The sequence below is a fragment of the Drosophila arizonae genome, chromosome X, assembly GCF_054131065.1.
Source record: "Drosophila arizonae isolate 15081-1271.41 chromosome X, UAZ_ARI_1.0, whole genome shotgun sequence".
Classification (NCBI taxonomy): Eukaryota; Metazoa; Arthropoda; class Insecta; order Diptera; family Drosophilidae; genus Drosophila; species Drosophila arizonae.
In genome coordinates this window covers 27,937,659-27,955,966 of record NC_142927.1, presented here as the reverse complement: position 1 = coordinate 27,955,966, position 18,308 = coordinate 27,937,659, and the positions used below count along the sequence as shown (strand labels likewise).

The following is an 18,308-nucleotide window of genomic DNA, read 5'->3' as shown; positions in this document are numbered from 1 at the left end:
AAGACTTGACTCCCAGAGTGTTGAGTTGCTTGCGCCCAGATACATTAGATATGCAAATGGCTTCCAGCTGAATGGAACAGAACTGGAAATCTCTGCAGCGCACTCTGTGTCCAGTGCTCTGCCCCGGCTAGAAGCTGCAATAATATTACTCATTCCCAGCGAATCACACAAAATATATCAAGAAAAGGCAAAGATGCTCGGCTGGGCGACTTCCTTGATCTAGATATTGTAGAACGGCTGCCAAATTGGGCTAATGTCTTGGCTGTCAATTTAATGAGAATTGATATTTGATCGGCTTGAATAATTTAGCAAAGCCTCAAAGTCGATGCATTGCCAAATATAGCTCTGCTCACTATTCATCGAGCCCCGTCTGATATTCCGCACTATTATTAATATTATTATTATGTTTGTTGCTGTTCGACTGTTGGATCGCGGCCCCGGCCTGCTGGCTTATTGTCCATGTTGAGCGCAGAGCGCATACCGAAATGCCAGCGATAAATTTTTGAGACATTAAACTGCACTTTCGCGGATGGCAAGAGAATGGAGCGATGTTGGCTGGTTCCTTGCCGGCTTGGCCCGTACAACAGGCAAAAGTCAAAAGTCAACACGCTTGACATGGTCGACATGCAGACGTTATCATTGCGAATGCAAAATTTTCTGAACAAGGATCGCAGATCGCTCGTTCGCCGACCCAATCCATGGCCTCTGGCTGCCCGTGCGCCCGAGTTCCCGAGTTCCCGAGCGCCCATGTGGCCCTGGCCATATTTGAGCTGAGTTAAATAGCGCTGGCAATTTCACAGATCGTGTCGATGATCATGTCGCAATCGCAACAACAAACAAAAAATGAAACGAGACCGCACGACATGCGGCACATGCCCCAAAGCCACATTGCCCCCAAAGCAGCACTGCCACAGTCCACACAGTCCGCTCGCACAACATAGAGCATGTACCACGTACCACGTACCGCGTTCCCCGTACCACGTATCGTGTACCACTCCCAGCCGGTCACCCATTGGCAATGATGTCACCTTGCATCCCATTCCAAGCAGACGCCTTCATTCATCAGACACTATTCGCTTTCATGGTCAATTACATCAAGTGCGAACGAGGCGCATTAAATCAATCAAATATATTCAGACATAACCCTAAACTAGATGAGAGGGAACAGTTGAGGGAGATAAAACAAGAGACAAGATCTAATTGAAAGCAGAAATTATGACAGCCTTCAGTATAATGCAAAGCTGCTCCATGAGAATCGCAGAGTAAGGCAATACGTTCCCCTAAACATATTTAGCTTGTGCTACATTTAGTTTTGTATTGCAGAAGTGATCCAACTCTTCAATCTAATATTTTATATCAAAATAGACCTGCAAACTGAATTTCACTTCTGAAAACTAAACCCGACCAGAACTGACCTGACCTGACCCGATCTGAACTGATCCTTCTATTCGTATTCAAGCCAAAAGTATTTGAAGAACTTGCAATCTGCCTTTTGAGCTTGGGCAGACTTTGAGGTATTCCCTCATTGGCAAGATGTTGAGTTCATTGTTTGCTGTTGTTGGCCGGCTATGATGATGTAGTTCAAGTCCCGTTGCGCACTGGTGCTAACATAAATCGATGGCCTGTTAATGGGCATTTGAAGGCCAGGTCAACGCTGGGTGCGCACGTGGCGGAAGTGACCTGGACTCTGATGGCCAACAAAGCCAAACTGCAACAACAACAACAACAACAACAATGGACTCCTTGGCTGGCCATCAATGTTAACGGCTCGTATGGTTGCCAAATCAAATGGGCCAAATCAAAGTTAATTGAGAACTAAAGTGAAAATCAAATGTTGCCCGGCGTTGGGTGGGTGGTAAAGTTTCCTTTCTTTGTGCTGCTTCTTCTACATTTTAGCCTGGCTTGGCCAACAACGCCAACGCAATTAACCAAAGTTGCGACTGTGGCGCACCTTAAAAGGCGCACGCTTCATACACTTGATAGCTGTGTGTATGTGTATGAGTGTGTGTGTGTGAGTGTGTCTAGTTTACTTGACGCAATCCAAGAAACAACCACAACCACAACACATTGAACTCGAATCAAAACGCATTCAGAATGCTTGCTGTCTTTGTTATTGTGGCTAAGACCCCAACAACAAATCAAAACAACTCAAAGTAGAACATAATCTTGCTCAGCTATCAAATACCCTGTGAATACTAAACAGATATATTTTATTATATAAGATGAATTTAAGTTTCAGACGGAAAGGTAAACGTGAAAAATTAAGTTTAGTATATAGATATTGATTTTGAGACTGGTTCTGCTAACTAAATATACTCGCATATTTGAATATTAAATTATGACGGAGATAGAATAGAACATTTTTAAATGATGTCTAATATATAAATATTTCTTTATCTTTTTGATAAAGAAATATTGAGAGTTTGAATTATAAGTAATATATAAAGCATGAAGTTTGAAAATAAAATTTGACATATATATTTTGTACTAAGCTTTATCTCGACAGATCTGCCAGAGTTACGCTTGGCCAATTTTTTTTGTTGAGCCCGAGCTATTCCAAATAATTACTCAGAAAAATTTTCTAAAAATATATTCTGCTTAGGGATAGCTAGTTGAGGATAGATCCTAAAGACACTCTAATATTTCTTTCTCAGCCATAAGATCTATTTAATATACTAGCAATAATTCGATGCAGTTTAATAAAAGCTCAACATATTATTTCCCATAGATGGATCTAAATATGGAACGATAGAAGATATCTTTGCGAGCAACTACAAAGGTTATTTCGAACTACAGACCGATCTGTGTCTTTTATGCACTTTTGACAATCGCAGGGTATACAAGACACACACATGCACACATGCACGCACACACGCATTCACTTCATAACGGCATTGCACACCCACCTGACAGCTGACATCAAAAGCGAAACTCGCTCGTAAAAAATGTCATGTTGGATTTTGTTTTCTTTAGCATCACCTGAAAGTTTCAGTTTCACAGTCCCCCCCGTGACCCAACTACGTTGGCAATGGTTGGCTGCTCAATGGACGGCCACCCACCTGTTTCGGCGGCATCTCCTGGCCGACTGCGTTTGCACTTTCAATGTGCCCATGGGATGTTGTTGTTAATAAGAGAGCCATTTAACGAGCTATCGCGTTTCTCGATGATGCCATCAATGCGCATGAAAATCAAACAATCAGACCATCGACCACCACAGCGAGGTGTGGACGCGAAGTGACGTTGGACGTTGAACGTTGGACGTTGGCTGCAGCTGCTGCTGCTGGCGAGCGGGCAGACAAAGTCAGTCAGTGGGTCAGTTGCTGACCGAGTAGGTCGACAGAAAATGTATCTCGCTCGACCTGTCACATTAACTGCGACTTTACAGCACTAAGCAAAGAGCGATAAGATAGCCCAAGTCCAATTTGTGGGCATGTGGGCATGTGATGGTCAGCATTATTTTAATTAACTTTCATGAGACTAGCGTGAAACTTTGTCTCACATCATCTCTAACAATGAGCCAATGATGCCAATAAATATGTATATAGGCTAAATAAGGCTGTTCTGCCAGAGCCGAAACGATTTCTAGAGTCAATTGGTATATGAGTATGGCATGGGCATAGCTAAAGCAAAAATATAATTTTTTCAAGTTTTCAGTATTGAGCTATTCACAATATATAAATATGATGTCTTCATTTTAGTTGTCTAATTGCTATACTGTCAAATATTTAGGATTTACTTTACAAAACGAAGGTAATACCGGGTAAGTATTCAAAACTTCAAATCTTTAGCTTCTAGCGGAATGGATGGCATTCATACGAACAGCCTGGCAAAAGGAAGGACAGAATCTCAATTAATATTTATATTGTACTCACCACAACCAAGTCGCTGTCCCGTCCGGTGGCGACAGTTGCGCCGAGCCACTGATATGACTTGCGATCGATTGTTTCGCCCATTGTGTTCTTGTTGTTGCCTACAGTGGATGGGGTAGGAGAGAGCAATTAGAAATATTGGCAAAGGAAAAAATTAAAACATGAAAAAGAAAAAAAAAAAACAAAAAAAAAAAAACAAACAAACAAACGCAAAGCCATTAAAAGTGAGTGCTGCAAATTTAAAAGAGCCTCTTCACTCACTTTAAGTAAGAAGGCGACGCAAAAACCGAAAAACGACGGAAACGAAAAATTTGCCGAAATTAATACAGATGTCTTTTAAAGTGAAAGCAAAGGCGGGCGGACAGCCGGCCACACAAGAGTGGGAGAGATAGACAGAGGGAGAAGGAGAGGGCAAGAGAAAAAAATACAAAAGCAAACTAATTAAGTTGATCTAAACAAGGCACTTGGCAAATAACGGCATAATGGCCACTTCCGTTGATGTTTGGCAATGATTTATTACGCTTTCGTTTCATTCTGCGGCTCCTGCCGAGGGTGGTGCGGACATAGATGAATACATACATATATACACATACATAGATATGTGAGTGTGTTTGTGCTAGGTGCAGCGCTGTGTCTGGGGTGCGTGATTGATGCTGATTGAAGTACTTACAAATGCGGATTGCGGATTGCGGATTGCGGATTGAGTGATGATTGAAAGGAATTAGAGAGAATGAAAGATGTGTGACAGCGGCAGCCCTGATGCCCTGATGAATGAATGCTTGGGATCTAACGAACAAAACAACTCTAAACTGCGATCGTTTGAAATTGAAAACTTCAATCGAAACACAAAGTGAAAAAAAGTGAAATTTTAAATTTCACCAGATATTTCGATCTGCATGTATGCACTCCAAAAAATATTATATATATAGCATACCATATCATACAATATAATATTTGTATACCCGAAGAAAACCCAAAGTAGAGAGAAAACTAAAAAATGAAATATTATATACATATGCTCATACCTGTATCTCTATATAATATTAATAATAATAGGGAATATCCGACTAGGTGCTACCCACAACTTTTAAGAGTGTTAATTTACCATGGAATATTGGGATATTGAAGAACTTTTATTCTTTTATGTTTTCAGAGCATAATATGAGATACTTGATTTTATATTTATATTGGGTGTATCAAATTAGCATTACACTTACTTTGCGAAAGTATTTAGTATATGTAAGACTTTTGACTTTAGTTGAAAAAAAAAAAAAAAAACATCTATAAGGACTGAAGGAAAAGGTGACTAGATGAGCTCAGCTTGTGCTGATCAGGAATATATATACATATATTACACCTTCAACTGACTGAGCTGTTCAACAAAAATATTGTTATATACTATATTATTCCCACTGCTGTCTATCCGTATAAATATTCGCAATATCTTAAATCAACAATTGCAGCGGGCTCAGAACACAAAAATCTGTAAAATCCTGTACAAACTATAGGTGCACAATGATTGATGAGAGAGCTGAAATATGCAGCTAATTATAGGTATCTGTGTATTTGAATAGATAAATATGTACATAAGAGCAGGTAAGTAATCCGTTTTGCCATGATTCAGATACATTTCGTTAGAACAGTTCGTTGACTAACGCCAATTGAACGATAGTCCGTTGAAAAGTCAATGAATTAATGAACCAACCTGCGAGCTGAATGAAGCACCTGTTGACTCCTGTTAGTTTGTTTTGCATATTGATAATATGTTAGCAAGCATACGATATAAGAGTAAGGAGCGAGCATTAAAACATTGGTTAGATTGAGATGCCTCGAGATGTTGCCGAGCGACTTGTGACACACTTCGAAAACGGCTACAGTGGAGCTTGCAAATGTTGGCTACCAAAAACGTGGGATATGTAAATGGGATTGCAGCTCTGATTCAGCTTTCTAAATGGACAAACTGATGACGCTTCGCAATAGATACTTATGCGATCAAGAATGCATTTGCAGCCCTTTACACAGAAGCCTATCTGTTCTATTAAAAGCCGCGCCGAATCGAAACACACTCCACGCACTCCAGACTTCGGTGCATTCGAGGCATTTCCATCGACCATATCGTCTTCGGCGTCGTCATCGTCGACAAAGCGAATAATTTTTATATGCGCATCCGTTGCTATGAGTTGAGGAGTCGTGGAGCCGTGGAATCGTGGAGCCTCTGGCAGGAGAGGCCGCTGGTGGGGGTGGCTATGGGCAGCAGCTGGCAGGCCGTGCGGGGCGGACCTTGAAAATGGGCGTCTGTTTGTCTTAAAGGCCGTCTGTTTATAATTTCCGTTTGCGCTTAAGGAAGTGCCTGGATGGCGAAATGGCAAACGTCTAAAAATAATAAACTGCAGCCGTGCGCATATTTTTGCAGTTAATTTTCCCTTTGTTTTCTTTTTTATTTTTCATATATACATATATTTATGTACATATATATGTATAATTTCTGTTGTGGCTGCTTTGCATATTAGCATTCGCATTTTGCATACTAAAGAAAAACGCTGCGCATGCGTGTGAGCCATAAATAACTAATTGCATTTGGCGCTGTTGTCGCTGGCGCCAATACGAAAGAGAAGAAATGTATATCAAGACTGGGACTGAGACTGGGAGAGCTGAAGACTCGACGACTCGACGAGTCGACGACGACTCAAGGCCCGGAGACACTGGGCAGAAATTGAGGCTTGGAAGCTCTCTGAGCTGGCGCCAGATCCACAGACCAGGCCCAAAGACTTTCCGATCGCTCGGTTGCTTAATGTTGACTTTTGCCATCTACTTACCTTTCGAATCGAATTGCACCAAATGACAGTCATCGTCGTTCATCGAACATTTGAATACGGCTCCAGCCTCCACCACGTGCTCCTGATACGTCGACGTGTCGAACTTGGGTGCGCCCACAACCAAACTGCAAATAAAGTTCCAGATATCAGATGGAGATAATATTAATATTATGCAAGCAAATCACAAAAGTCGAAATTACAAATTATTTATGTATATAAATTTTGTTAAATTTGATTTTGTATATAAGCAAATTATTTCTTCAGTATAGAGACAAAATAAATATATTTAATTTGTGTATTTCTGGATTCCTTATTCCTTCTTTGCTGATCCCTTTGAATAAACTAGTATAAATTTACTATAGTATGAGTCTGTATACATTTTATACATATGTAATATATAATGCATAATATTGTACATAATATAAATATATATATTTTAAGAAATATATTTTACTCATTTTTCTAGCCCTGTCTGATGGAGGAAGCCAACTTCCGAGTTGATCCATCCCTTATAATTTATCCCTTGAAAGGAGCTGCAAAGCTTGGCAATTTGAGCTCTGACAATCTCTGCTTTGTTGTTTAACTTTCAGAATTGTCACGCCTTCCCCATAGACATGGATATACAATATTATCTTAGGCCAGAATAAAGCTGTTAAAAATGATGGAGTTTTGTCCGAATTTAGAGTTGATGTTTTAACAGGAATTTTTCTGCTAAATTTACACTTTAAAAACTAAGAGTCTACCCAAGTGAATGGAAATAAAATATCAAATCTTTCACTTCAATGATGATTTAAATATATGTATGTTTGAAGCAGGGACCGCAAATAAGAGTTACGCATTTAAAAAAATTGAGGGTCAAAAGAACTCCCAAGAAGAGAGAGAAAAACACACATAAGGATTTCTTATATGGCGAATTCAAAAAAAAAAAGGATAAACTTTTATTTGTAATTTTTTATTAAAAAATTATATTTAATTATTGAAATTGATTTTTATGATAAAAATCAAACAAAACGGACATTGCACAAAGCCAATTTTTTGTTTACTCATTGAACGCAAAAACGACATAGAGAAAAAAAAAAGAGAATTAGCTAAGATGAATTTAAATATAAATTCAGAATCTGTAGTCGGAATTCCATTTTAGAACTCATTTAATATATCTGATTATTATATAAAGAAATTTCAGACTCTAGTATTCAGCCATATTATCCAATAATTAAATGGTCTGAGTGCTAGAGTTTGAAATTATTATTATTAGGTATATATTTTAATACGTATATATACTATAGATATTCATATTAGTACATATATTGCAATATATCTAATTAAGCTTTATTTGCTAGTGAACAAATATTCGACTCATCAATTCACAATACTAAAGCGATTTCGTATATTATATAGACTGTTTACAGAGATACAGCTATGTCAGATATCGAATTTCATTGACAAATCAAGAAATATGCATCATCAGACATATACACAAACATATATCTATGCATGTCTGTATGTATACAAAAGGGTATTCATTGTTATGCGATCAGCTTGGTTATTTGCCGAATGGCAGTGGGATCAAAGCCAACTGACCTATAGCAACACTTAAGTGCCTCATTTCGAATCCATTTGCAGACTTTATTCACATTTCATGCACTTTGATTGAGTGCTACAACATTCAAGCAGTCATTCATTCACTCACTCACTCACTCACTCATTCATTCATTCATTTATTTATGGGCGCCTTGGTTCGGCCTGCTCTCATGTGAGACGCATCTGTGCGGATTTCAGTTTTAGTCATACGTCAAATTGTTGCATATGGGCGCAACCCAAGGCGAGGCGGGGCAGAGGGCTGGGCGGCGTCGGGTCGTTTTTAATCAACTCTCAAGTGTTTGATTTGCCGTTGCTGGCGGCAGTTGTGCTATTGCTGATATTTATTTTCAGTTTTCAGTTTTATTATTTTCAATTTTAATGAAGGCCCATTTACTGCACTCCCCCAGCAGCCAGCAGCAAGCAGCAAGCAGCAGCAGCCAGCAGCTAGCAGAGGGGCCCTTCAATGGGTTTTTGCCGCGCTTCCGCAATGAATGCTAATGACAGCTGTCAATGTGCGTGCCATGATGTACTACTCTTAGGGCGAACTCCTCACCGGCGAGGGTGCGCGCTGACAATGGCCAATGCGCCGCTGTTGGACAACCACCTTTGGCCCAGCCAGGCAGCTGAAGACTCTGGCCACCACATTTCTATCTCCCTCTCTCTCTCTACTTTTTAATTCCTTTTAATTGATTCAACCACAAGAATTCATAGTTCAAGTTAATTCATTTCGTTATAAGTCTTTAAGTGAAAATCTATCATTAATTTTGATCTCGCAAGTTAATTTAAGAAAACTATATTTTCTTTAAGTGAATATCTATTATAAATCTTATTCTAGCAAGTTCATTTAAGAAAACTTTGTTCACATTCCGTTAAAATATTTTTAGTTTGTTAATTATATAACAAACACTCTAACATCTTAAATGTCCCTTCTAAATAGATATATTTATATTACATGGAATATTTTGCAAATGGACTCAGCCCTCGGCCTTAGTTATTCACTATTCAAAGTCGCTTTAAACATTTGTAAAAACTGTTCTAGAGCATTCATAATCAACAGCAAACAATGTTGTTGCTTTTCAGACTTACAATCTATAGCTGTAAAGGCACTGACATCATGGTAATAGAAACAGCGTTTGATCATGCTTAGCGTATGCACACATACAAACATATCTATAATATATATATATATATATATATATGTATATATAATTAATGACTATTTATTGCATATAGCGCCGCGCCAAGAGCGAACAGGTTTAATTAAATTTCCCTTCGCTACGCCGAAGTAATCTAAATTTGTGTTCATATTCCATGTATGAATGAGCATCTAGAAATTGTAGACAAAACTCTAAAATGAGTAAATGAATCACATTGAGTGCGTCATTTGTACGAAAGTTGAAGATCTTAGTTCACAATATATGTACATATATATGCACATACATATCGTAGATATGTATATGCTTATTCATTCATTATTTTGGCAGATTCGCAATTCCATTCCTGGAATGCCCAATGCCCAAATCATATTATGAATAATGCATCAGATTGTATATCACTCAAGAGGTTATTGACTTCTATCTCTCGAATAAATAAAATACTATATAACAAGAGTCACTCGTATTCATAAAATTGATATAAGCTAAAGTTTGTAGTTAAGGTTGTCTAATTAAATCGATATATAATTAACATAGATAGATTGATATAGGATGCTAACCTATATACATATACCAGATATTATAATCGTCAATGGCTGTGGGGAACGTGGCTAGCGCAATTTTCGAATCAAGAGCAGCACGCGTCAGCATTGTCTGTGTGTGTGTGTGCAATGAACCAAAACCAGAACACATACAATTGCAAATCACACACACACTGGCTCACACTCACAGACAACTAGATGAATACACAATGGACCTTATAGAGCAGGGTACACAAAAGTAATCAAAATCAATGCGCTTCAATTAAAAATGGGCAACACAAAAAGAAGAATTTCAATAAAAAGAGCAGCGAGTGTACAGCTAAGGAATACCCTGTAATTATTAACCTAGCTTATCTAGAGTGTAACCAAATACGATAACAATATCTGTATAAATGTAGTACATGCAAAGTGTAATCAAATACAGTCGAGCCTCGATAATTTGTACCCCACTAAATCGAAAATCGCGGTAAATCGAAAACAATTCTATTACCTTGAAAATATTCTATAATACTCGATAATTTGAATTTCTGTGTAAATAAAAAAAACTGATCATTTCGAATTATCGGTACTCGACTGTACTGTAAAAAAGATAATATCTATATAAGGAATTAATTCCTGATATCAATATCGATATTGATTGTTATCGATTAGGAAAGGGAGCTCCGACTTAATTAAATACCATTCTGCCCATTACAAACGACATCAGAACCTTCGTTCCAGCACATTTAATGGGTATAATGGGTAAAGGGTGTAAAGACCGAATAAAACGCATCATGAATAAAGAACAATGCAGCAAGAACACTGAGTGAAGGCGCCAAAACAACAAAGTAAAAACTAATTAATAAAAAAAAATAAAATAAAATAAAAAAAAAAATTGCTTTAATTGTTTTTATTGTGTGGAGCCTGGGCAATGTCTCAATTAAAAATGGCCAATAGCCAGAAATGGGCCGCAAGGTCGTGCATGAAACGAAACGTTTGCCGCACACATGGCTCACCGCAGAAGAACGTAAGCATGTTTAGGGGAAATTCAAGAGGAAGCCATAAGGAAAATCAATTTCTCAGGAACTCCAAGGTACTAGCTGAGACAGCGAACGAGAGAGGGAGAGAGAGAAAGAGAGATAGACCGAGTAGAAATTGAAAACCCTTCGAACTGTCCGTGAGTGAGCCGCAACGCGCCTTGAATGCCAAATCGATCCATCGATCGGTGTTTTCTTGCTCGTCGCGTGCAGCAGCCGCAATAAAAATTATGTTAAAAATAAACTTTTGTTTTGTTGTTGTTGTTGGAAGTACACATGTGTGCGCCTTCACGTGCCCGACTCTTGACTTGTGACTTGGGCACAACACATGCACCACATCCGTTCGGCAGGACAGCACGAGCTCAACAGTGAATACCCCTAATACGTGTGAAGCTGCGCATGTTTTCTGCCTTCTCAGCCTTGCTGTGAATGAATATACAGTGTGTGCCAACTGTATGCGTACATCACAAGCCACAGCGAACATCTGTTGATCAGCGAGTATCAACAATAATCCAAACAATTCAATTTATATCAACCGATCTATCGCCATGCCACATAATTCAGTGAACAATTGAAATAAATCTGCAAATATTTCTGATTCATCAAATGTGACTAATGCTATATATTATATATGTATGCATATTTACATTTAACCAAATCGTAATTTTATCATACGCTATGAACTCATTAAACCATTACCATATAATCCAATGCCGACAATTTGAAATAACCAGCGATTAGCAGTTATTTCGTTACTGTTGTTTAATAGGAATTTCTCTTAACAAAAAAAAAAAACAAGAATTTTGGATTAACAGGAAGTAATATATACATAAATACTTTTTCTTTTATAATGTTTAGATAAGAGAAACTTAATTTATAAGTGCATAAAGGGCATAGAAACTTCTACGAACCTATGAGATTTACGAACTATTTTAGTTCTTATAATATTAACACTTTAAACTCAAATAAGAAACCAAAGTAAAGTTATACAATAAACAACTATGAATTAATCGATGAAAGTTTACATATAAAAATAATTTCTTGCTGAATATCTTTAAAAGTGATCTTCAAGCGATCACGTAACATTGACTTATCAATACTTTTACTATCTCAGACAATTGCAATCATGAGCAGCGCGTTGGCATTTGCTTTTGGCACGCACTATCCGCGCACAGCGCAAATACTAGTATCTATATAAACGCATGCCATCTGTCTGTGCATACATACTTACATATAGGAGTACTATAGGAAAGGGCTACATTTAATTTACCAAAATCGCTAAGTCATTTCGAGTGACTGCGCGCGAGGGTACCTCGGCTCGAGGTGACCCTCGGTTCGAGACATTTTACGTCGGCTCTGTTGTTGCTTTTCTTTTCAATACGAATGAAACGCGCAGGCGTTTCGGCGCTAAACATGTGCGCGCCTCATTTCTCTAGAGCTCACGCTCTCACGCTCTCCCGCTGGATGGCAGATAGAGATGGATGGATAGAGAATTTCGGCTGGGAAAGAACAGACGACTAACTGTTCACACGTGACAACGCGCTGCGCCGGCGCTCACACCCCCTCCTGTGCGCGACTGTGTGTGTGTGTGTGTGAGTGTATTTGTCTCTCTTACTCTCTGCCTGTGTGTGTGCATTTTCCCAACACCTTTTTTACACATTGACACTTCCGTACAAATGAGTGGAACACAGGATACGGCATGGCCCAGTAGCTGTGCGGCTTAACTCCGGCACAGCCCACATCGTTTGATCCGATCTTTATCTGCATTGCGGGCACTCGACTCTGCAGTCAAGCGGCAATCAATTAAATGGCAGCTAGATCGGCCAGCCACACAGACAGTAGGCCGGACGGGCAGACAGACGGCAACTGAGCGAGACTCGCTAATGCCAGCGAAATGCCAAAGTGTACAAAAGTACAGTAAATATTTGAAATCAATTACATTTCATTGTCTATCTGCGGCTGCTGTTGCTGTTGCTGCTGTTGCTGCAGTTGCTGTTGTTGCTATTGCTGCTGTTTGCAATTTCATAACCACAACAAAGCGACGACCGACCGACAGCAGCTGTCGTTGGCAATTGGGAGTCCATTTATAGGACCTCGAAGGGGAGAGCGCACGAAGACGTGAGGCGACAGCATCGATTTCAACCAAAAGCAATTGCTTATGCAATGGCTCCTCTTCAGATAGATAACTAGATATTGAAGCGATCAGAAAAGGTTTAACTTTCGCCTTGCGAAAGACAAACTCAAGTGATTTCTCATCTCTCTAGTTACTATATAAATAAACTTGTTGCAACATATATAGCATATAGCAGCTAGAAAAAAGAAAGAATTCCAACTTGTGATTTCGATACCAAATATATTTTTTATCTAATTGTGATTTGTTGTTTCGAATATCTTTTTTATCTAATCAGTGTAATCCCACGATATCTCAGTCAAAAAAAAAAAAGTTGAGAGATAAGTTTGAAGATATCAGCTATTATACGCTTCATCTTAGAGGCCATCTGCGTAGTTGCACAGCTATGTCATGTTTACAAACGGATCTTGTGACGCACCCTATATGCATGATATGTAACCCAGTTTTGGCACTGGCCGCTGCGAACGAGGCCAGGCTAATGAGGGAGCTCCATGCAACATGCTGCATGCTGCATGCTGCATGCTGCATGCCAGTTTATAAGGAAACCTGGGCAGCTCAACAAAGCGGCAGCCACCTGCAGATGAGGCAATCCTAACGGTCGCTCGGCCGGCCGATGATGACTTATTTGGCCAATTGGGTGAAGCGGACAGGCGGACAAATGGCCAACCTTGTGGCAAACACTTGACCGTAAATAGCACACGCACAGCTCTAACTGTGTCAGCAACAGCAACAGCAACAGCAACAGCTGCAGCTACACATACAGATACAGATACATAGATTCAGATACATTTGCTGCTGCTCTACAACAAGTCACTGGATATTTGTGCGCGTATTAATTGCCGCCGCCGACAATGCGTCAGGGCAAACCGCATTGGCCAATGGCTTGCCTTATTAACAATAACCACAACTTGTTACAGACAAAGCAACAAAATTAAATAACAACAACAACAAAATAAACGAGAAGAGAAAAGAAGAGAAAAAGAAGCAAAGTTCTGCCTCCACTGCGGCTCCACCTTAATCTTCATCGCCCTGAAGCTGTTTACAGCCTCCGGCTTTGTTTGCGCACATTTAACACACAATTATATTGTGCAGCAGATGGAGATGGAGCCAGGTAATTTTCAGCTTTAAGTGCACTTCAGATCGCACAGTCGGCGGACGTAGCTGGGGTGTAGCGGGTGCCGGAGCACTGACTCACTGAGCATCACCCTTCGAGTATCACTCAACAAACACCTGAAGCCCTGAGCTGAGGGCAAACATATGTGTTAATTATTAGACAAACCTAACCCATAAACAGAGAGACGAAAAGCCCAGACACTGACAATACCCATTAGCTACCCAAGAGGTGCAATAATTGTCCAAGTTCTTCAGAGAAGCCATCATTATACAGCTACTCAAGGCAATAAAGATAAAGATACAACTTCTTTGTTTGACTAGCTTAAATGGTAGCTGATATAAGACAACGATTTTGTAACGTGTGCTAATATTAATAAAGTCTTTAGGCTTGAATGGAAGACTAAACTAAAACAACCACCTGAACTATAGCTTTGTAGGGTATAAGGGTTACGAGTTGCTTCTCGCTTGTCTGCAGACAGTCTTTCCTAAACTCCAAGTAGCATATGTATCTGTATCTGTATCTGTATCTGTATCTGTATCTGTATCTGTATCTGTATCTGTATCTGTATCTGTATCTGTATCTGTATCTGTATCTGTATCTGTATCTGTATCTGTATCTGTATCTGTATCTGTATCTGTATCTGTATCTGTATCTGTATCTGTATCTGTATCTGTATCTGTATCTGTATCTGTATCTGTATCTGTATCTGTATCTGTATCTGTATCTGTATCTGTATCTGTATCTGTATCTGTATCTGTATCTGTGTATCTGTATCTGTATCTGTATCTGTATCTGTATCTGTATCTGTATCTGTATCTGTATCTGTATCTGTATCTGTATCTGTATCTGTATCTGTATCTGTATCTGTATCTGTATCTGTATCTGTATCTGTATCTGTATCTGTATCTGTATCTGTATCTGTATCTGTATCTGTATCTGTATCTGTATCTGTATCTGTATCTGTATCTGTATCTGTATCTGTATCTGTATCTGTATCTGTATCTGTATCTGTATCTGTATCTGTATCTGTATCTGTATCTGTATCTGTATCTGTATCTGTATCTGTATCTGTATCTGTATAATAATTATATTTTTTTTTATAATCATATATATACGTGCATGTAATATGTATGTATATACATACATGTATGTGAATATATTTTCTTCAGCAGAATTAACTCGTTTACTCGTGATAATGCTTTTGAAATATTGATGAGATCTGTTTATGGCCATTGCTCAACTTTCTCTGTTTGTAGTATATATACCCGTTCTGCTGAGCGCTCTATTGGGTATAGCTGAACAACATCAGTTAATTGCAGTTTTCAACACGCATTCAGTGCGAAGTGCCGCCTGCTGTCTCTATATTGCCCTCATCTCTCCCCACCACTCTACATCTCGCTTGCTCCCTCTCCCTCTCTCTCTCTATCTCGCTCTCAGTCTTTGTATACTGTTTATCGCTAGCTACATAGTAGACTGAGGAGCTGGCATCTTGTAGCTCGCCTCCGTCTCTATACATTGCTCGTATCTCTGCTCATCAGCGTCTGCTTCTTGTTCTTTTGCTCTGAACGTGCGAAAAGTCAAATGTGGCATCTTTGCATCTGAGCTGAGCTGAGCTGAGCTGAGCTGAGCACTTGATTAACGCGCTCAGTGAAGCTGGCCGAAGCGTTCCCGTTGACGAACTTTCAAAGTTCAATAGGCTATCGGGTACATAAGAATCTGACTGTGAATGCGAATGCGAATACATGATCTAATCGACGCAGAGGGCCGGCACTTTAAGGCAGCGAGACACGCGAATCTTTCCCCCATTCGCCATGGCTCAGCTGCATTCGGCTAATAACATTCCGGTTCACAGCCCAAATGCCCCATTTGTAGCATCACAGAACATGCATATATACACATATATTCGAGTGTTTGTGTATGTGTTTATGTATTCATATATGTTTTTGTATGGCACATATTATTTAATAGCACTTGGGAGCAAGACACATTCATATATAGTGCAATGGGACACGCTGCCGCTCATAAATTTTGATCGGGCTCTGATTGAAATTAATGGCATTTAGGATCTTCTGGTGTTGACACACGCCGCACTAAATGCAACCAACAGAATATCGCCTAGGAGTGGGCGCCTACTTTGCGTGTCTCCCCCATAGTTCATTCGTAAATATAGCTCTGTCGAAATTCGTTATTTATAGAGCTGAAGTTTTTGTAGCAATACGAACGGGTTTGGCACATTTATATAATATGTTGTTGACCATTTCATTATTAAGTCACTTCACTTCATTTGTTAAGTAAATCGCCTTTCAAATTGTCTCCCTCGCATTATTTATGAGCTATTTGTTTTTATTTGCGGCATAATCTTTTGTTTATGAGCTGGATGTGCTTGCTCCATATGACAATTCAATAGATTTTCAACTTTCCTTTAACATAAATAAACATGCAATTGTGCCCGATACGGAGCTGCATGTCAGCATATTCCGGCCGCATTTTTACTCTGATTTTATACCCTCGAAGAGGGTGTCAGGAATATGTAATAAGATATGTTGTGCAACAATAGAGTTGTATATGTCTACATGTTGGAGTCTATATTTTTATATCTATAAAAATGGTATCTAAATATCAGACTTTATTTATATCTGAAGGTGTGTACATATATATATATATGTGTTTTTGTATATGCTGCTTTCCAGCTGATACTCCAATTGTATCTATGCATATCGTATTTGTATCTGTATCTACATATGCAGATCCACATCTTATCTCTATTCATATTAGTATTCGTATCTGTATCTATATAAGACTCTCCCGCTGTATCTATTGCATGTTTATACTAATGTTTTTATATCTCTATGTCTATGAAACATATATCTTTAAAATTTTGCTTAGTTAGTTTTATGCCATTCATATATTTCATATCTCAACAATATAATCTGATAAAGTATGGCAAAAGAAACCTCTTAAGAAATTATCCACCTTTAGACTAAAGTAGAGATTAATTGTATATGACTCTATCTGAAATATGTTCATAATTTCTATAAAAAATGTTCAGCTACCTTTGCTATACTCCGCCACGCCCTTCATTTAAAGAGTATCCGTGCTGCGAGCCAAAGTGTCATTACATCTTAATCTCGCGTACAAACAAAATATTTTCATTTTTGGTATTTTTGGTATTCAGTGGCAGTGTCGATATCTCACATGATTCGAGTTCCGAGTGGCAACAGAGACTGGGAAGCCGCTGCAGAGCAGTGATAAAACTCCATTTACGCTTATCACTTGAATGCTATGATGATAGCGGCAACTGCAGCTTCAGCTTCTCATCTGCAAACACAAAGCCAACTGCCTAAAAAGAACAATAAAATATATAATATACACATATATAAATATATATATGTATACATATCTCTCTCTGGTGTCTGTCGACATTTTCTTGCATGCTCGTTGCTTTGGGGAGCCCCTATCTGAAGTCAAAGATACTTTTCTGGTTGGCATGCGTGATTGTTTCCGGTGCGCATGCGCAGTGTGCCATTGAAATTTCTTTCTGTCTGAGTGTGTGAGTGTGTGTATGTGTGCATGTGCACATGTACATACATGTGTGTGTGTGTGTGCGTGTGTGTGCGCATGTGCGCTTCGGTATGTCGCCTAGGTATGCATATGTCACTGTCACTCTTTTTTGGCTGGGCTCTGCCTGTATCGGGTGTCAGAAGGTCGTTCGCTCGACTTACATAATTGCTTTTGTCTACGCTTCGACATATTCGACTAAACAAAAATTAAATAAAAGTAAAAACTCGAACAAAACTGAAATTTTCTTTGAACTTGTAGAGTTGACAAACCAGAAAAGTGAATCTGTAAATTCTTGAATAATTTGACAGACAGTTGCGATCGCTTTTCACATCTTCATCTGATCTGTGGAAATTAGAAACATTTTCCACTTCTTTCATAATCTTCGCAGAAATGCAGGAATGCACGTCTAACAAATTCATTTGCATAGTTGCAAAAGTTAAGAGCACGAAAGTATTCGATTTCTTTAGACTCCTATGTATATATAGAGGGAATATTCACTGTACTTTGAAACTGTATTATCGAAT

At 38.9% G+C, this 18,308-nt stretch overlaps 1 protein-coding gene across 5 annotated transcripts in view; it reads right to left on the bottom strand.

Annotated features, from left to right (window-relative positions):
* if (integrin subunit alpha inflated) overlaps positions 1 to 18,308 on the bottom strand; it is a 39,422-nt gene that overhangs the window by 16,874 nt on the left and 4,240 nt on the right. For all 5 annotated transcript variants that reach the window (XM_089475460.1, XM_089475462.1, XM_018016619.2 and 2 more), the window contains exons 3-4: positions 6,686 to 6,810; positions 3,873 to 3,970 (exon numbers count right to left, since the gene is read on the bottom strand). In XM_089475460.1, the coding sequence (XP_089331586.1) occupies positions 3,873 to 3,970; positions 6,686 to 6,810 (223 nt within the window). The remainder of the gene's footprint in view (positions 1 to 3,872; positions 3,971 to 6,685; positions 6,811 to 18,308) is intronic.